We start from the raw sequence: 4,313 nt of genomic DNA, 5'->3' as shown, positions 1-4,313 counted from the left end.
AAAAAAAAAAAAAAAAAAAAAAAAAAAAAAAACTTAACACTAAAATTTTGAAAAGCATTCTAAGCTATTTTATGGCCAATTACATTAATTTAAAAAGAACAGAGCCTGACACAAGGGCAAACCCATTTTTGAGAACCAGATATACATCCTCACTTCAGTTCAGGTCAAAACTCAAACCATGCATTTATATACCAAACCCACAATAATAAAATGTGGGAAGGCTAACTGTTAACATTCTGATAAAATACAATTTTTATGAAAGACACCAGACAGGAATAGAAGACAAAGGGAGGAGTATGACAACTGAAGTTTAACTTCCCCAATAGTCTGTGTTTAGAATGTTGTATTCAAGTACGAGCAACATATTTGAGAGAGAGATATGTTAATTTGGATGTTTAGAGGTCCGTCAATAATTTTCTTTAGAGCAAGTTTTAATCCTTTTGTTTTTCCTCTTGCTTGAGAAGCAAATGTTCTTCATTGGGGTACAGCATGGCTCAGATGCAACAGAAGAGTATTGTCAAGACTTGCCAGTTAAAATTGACATCTAAGATTGTCCAAGACAAAGGTCAATAGAAGCACACATAATACCCCAATAACATAGCTAGTAATTTCCCCAAAAGATTTTTAAAAAAAAAAAAAACAAAAAAAAACCAAAAAAAAACAGCCTTTATTACAAGGCATGAGAATTCTAAGGCAAATTGTTCATCATGGCAGAACATCAAAACGTCAATGAGAGAAYTGAGCAGAATACRAAGAGAATGTTTATGTTATCTGTAGCAAAAGCTTAGTCTACTGTGCCACAGCACCTAATTTATAATTCTCATCCCTAGACAAAAATTAGTTCAAATTAGACTAAGATGCTTAAGATTAAAACCATTTCCCTATGTGTTTGTACACTGAATAATATGATAGAGGTGGATCCTAACAGAACAGCCTCTAGAGGGACTCCACAGTACATAATAAAAAGAAATAAAATTAACACCATTGTAGGCTCTGCTTCCTCCTTCACATTACATTAGAGGATTATATTTAAACTAGACCTCCATGAATGTTTGGGTACATTTCAACACTTTCTAAAAACAAAAAAAAAAGTTTCAAAATTAGATGCTGTTAAATTAATGAACACCAATTAAACAAAGAGTGCCCTTTGGGCTATCTGCAATTTCTCCTACTTTTCAGTCTGATGTCCACAGTGCTACATGTTGGAAAGCACAAGAAATTTTGCATGAATTTGATCACTCACATAGGCAGTTATATTTTGAAAACCAATGTTTTTCGCAAGAATTACCAATGAAATAATGTTTTAGGACACAATTGAATTTGAAATAGGTAATGTTTTGAATAGTTTTTTGAGTTTTATTGAAATCTTACATGAACAAGAAATTGGAAATACAATCACATCAAGGAACAAATTGCCACGGCTTTGACGTTTTAAGCCAAACAAATTTTGTAGGGCAGATTTTCAAAAAGGTGTGAAGTTATAACAATTTAAAAACACAGTTAACCTACTTCTAGGAATGCAAAACATACAATCATGTTATTTTCAATACAAGAAAACTTAATTTGTTTTAATTTCTTAAAACTACTAAGACAAAGCACTAGCTTTTACTTTTATGTACAGCATACTCCTATGTAGTCTATCCCAAATCCAAAAAAAAAAAAAAAAAAAAAAAAACAAAAAACAAAAAACCTGTCCAAAACCAGAGGTTCTGCAAAATCATGATTGAACAGTGTGCCATTCCTGCTTTTAAACTGCTAAAATGAAGCCTAAAATGATAAAAGCATTGAAACCCCATATGGAGTTCAGGAATTCTGCAAGCCCAGTAATGTCCAAGTGCGTTATGAAAAAGAAAACTAAGAGACTCGAGTATATACACAATAGAGTGATTCTTCAGCCCAATACAAATGGCAGCCAATCGCTACTGAAGGATGAAACATTAAGCCAATTTTGTTTTGAAGGATGTAGAGCTATAGCCAATTCTATGTTGCCAATATTCTCAATCCCTCCTCACTTGTCTACTTCCACTGTTGCCCATAAGTATCCTGATAAAATTCCTGGTTGTCATTATTGTAACCATAGTTACCGGCATAGTCACCACCTTGCTGGAGCGGCTGTTGAGCGATGGGTTGGGAGCCCCAGTTCTGCTGGTTGTTGGTCTGACGGCGCTTGGAATCAGGTTGGTTGTACCCATCTGCCTTTCTCTTGCCTCCTACGTTGCCCCCACGGTTGCCCCTGGCTCCACGAGCACCGCGTCCTCTCTGCTGCTGCGTAGGACCCCCTCTCCCACCCCTGGCTCCTCTTGGTGGTCCCATGGGTGCCCCCCTCTGTGAATAGCCAGCTCTACCTCTTGGTGGTGGTGCTCCCCGCCCCCTAGGTGGAGGAGGAGCACCTCTCCCACCCCTTCCTCCTCCTCCTCTTCCTCTTATAGCATAGCCATCATCATAGCCGTAATAGGGATCTTCATAGCCACCACGGTAGTCATGATAGTCATAACCATAATAATCATCATAATAATCTTCATAGCCATAGTAATCTGGGGGATAGCCATATCCACCTCTCCCTCCACGGCCTCTGCCTCTAATAGGAGGTGGCATGCGAGGCGGAGGGTAGTAATAATAGTCTTCATACCTATTAAGAAAAAGAAACGTGCATTAATTTATCTTCAAAAGTCTCCCAAAATAAACCACATTTTTCCCATGTTAATTAAYAACACACAGAATAGAGAAAAGTGATTCACATTCTTCTAAGCTAGCTCATATTTAGCAGTATAATTCATTTTTAAAGAAGTGCAAAAAATGAACACTCACGCAGTGCTTCTGGAGGCTTGTCTGGCAGCCTGACGTTCCTTCCTTTTCTTATCAGGTGGTTTTGCTAATACTATTTCAATTTCTTCCCCTTCTATCTCTTTTCCATTCATTTCATTCATAGCCTGTACAAAAATCAGAAGAGAAACATCTAAAACTTCACTTCCATTCAACAGAAAAATAAGACTTCCTGGAAAAAAGCAGTTGGGCTGCTGCAGATTAAACTGCTTTCTATGTTTTACTTCTGTGCTACTTGAATAGAATTTGACGTATTGCTCTTTCAAGTCCTGCTTTATCCATTAGTTACACTGAAGCAGGACTTTTTCATATTATTACATTTCATATCTATAATTGTATATTATATATACTTTTTCTTTGTATCATCAGGTAAAATAATTGGATTAAGACACTTTTAGAAAAGTCATTTCAAAGAAAACATCAGCAGAAGTTCTCACTACGTACTGACAAAAAAAAGTCAGCTTGCTTGTAAGCCAGGCAGAAAACACGCACAAGAAAAAGGAACATTTATACATTTGGACTTCCTAACTAGTCAAATGTGCTATGTGAAAGTCTTGAAGGATGTCAAGTATTCTACACTCAGCTGACTCTGATGATTTGGGGGGGGGGAGGGGGGAGGGAAATCAAAGGCGATTTGAGGTCACATGTTGAGGAAAAGACTACTGAAACTTGGTGATCTTATCAAGTGAGGCAAAAATCTTCCAGAAAAGTAATGTATACATGAAGTTCATAGCTATCAAATGCATACACAAATAGATACTTAAAGGTGGCACACACACTAAAGTACAATCAGGACTCTACCTCCAATTCTGATCTTGGATTATCTACTTTGTATTTAGTATTTCTGGGTACCAATATATATGCATTAACAAAGACTTTACAGGTCTGTACAGCTACATGCCTCCCCAAAATATTAAGATCATGGCTAACTTATTCCAAAGGAGGTATGAAAATAAGCAGACCCTGGAATCACTGAGCCAATTCTGGTTTTCCATGTTTAGTATCTTAATAATGCTTTAAATTAATAAGCCAAACACCTGTTCACAAGAATTTGTAATTAAAAAAAAAATACAAACYAATTTAGTGGCCAGAAATCAGAAGGGGAGATGTGGTAATACTCCAGCTTGTTCCAGAGAAGAAGGTTATTATTAAAGATGCTCTASTACTGATTTAGGTCTAACTCTTCATAGAAAGATGCTAGCCAATAGCAGTGTTCAGTTGCCCAAATGCAACAGAAAATTTAGAATAAAGATCTACTGGGAAGTTYGACGGACAGGGGCTAATGTGTTTTTAAGGCGTAATGCATTAAAACACGTCAGGAAATAAATATCACTGACTTACCCTTTCAGGGAACATTCAGGCTTCCTTACCCTCTCTTGGACAGGGTCCAAGACTATCCAAACTGGCTTCTCAACTTCATTAAATATGAGTGACATTCATTCTAAAGCCATATTCATAAAGCATTCTGAAAAGACTTCAAGGTACATAAC

At 36.7% G+C, this 4,313-nt stretch overlaps 1 protein-coding gene across 1 annotated transcript in view; it reads right to left on the bottom strand.

Moving 5' to 3' along the window:
- Window positions 1–1,330: 1,330 nt before the first annotated feature.
- Window positions 1,331–4,313, bottom strand: part of HNRNPR (heterogeneous nuclear ribonucleoprotein R) — a 19,137-nt gene continuing 16,154 nt past the window's right edge. The window contains exons 9-10 of the mRNA XM_085302978.1: window positions 2,809–2,930; window positions 1,331–2,629 (exon numbers count right to left, since the gene is read on the bottom strand). Coding sequence (XP_085159104.1) covers window positions 2,017–2,629; window positions 2,809–2,930 — 735 coding nt within the window. The 3' untranslated portion in view covers window positions 1,331–2,016. The remainder of the gene's footprint in view (window positions 2,630–2,808; window positions 2,931–4,313) is intronic.

This window comes from Rhea americana, unplaced genomic scaffold (assembly GCF_003343005.1).
Source record: "Rhea americana isolate MKP2758 unplaced genomic scaffold, rheAme1 scaffold_195, whole genome shotgun sequence".
Taxonomy (NCBI): domain Eukaryota; kingdom Metazoa; phylum Chordata; class Aves; order Rheiformes; family Rheidae; genus Rhea; species Rhea americana.
This window is presented reverse-complemented; position numbering and strand designations above follow the sequence as displayed.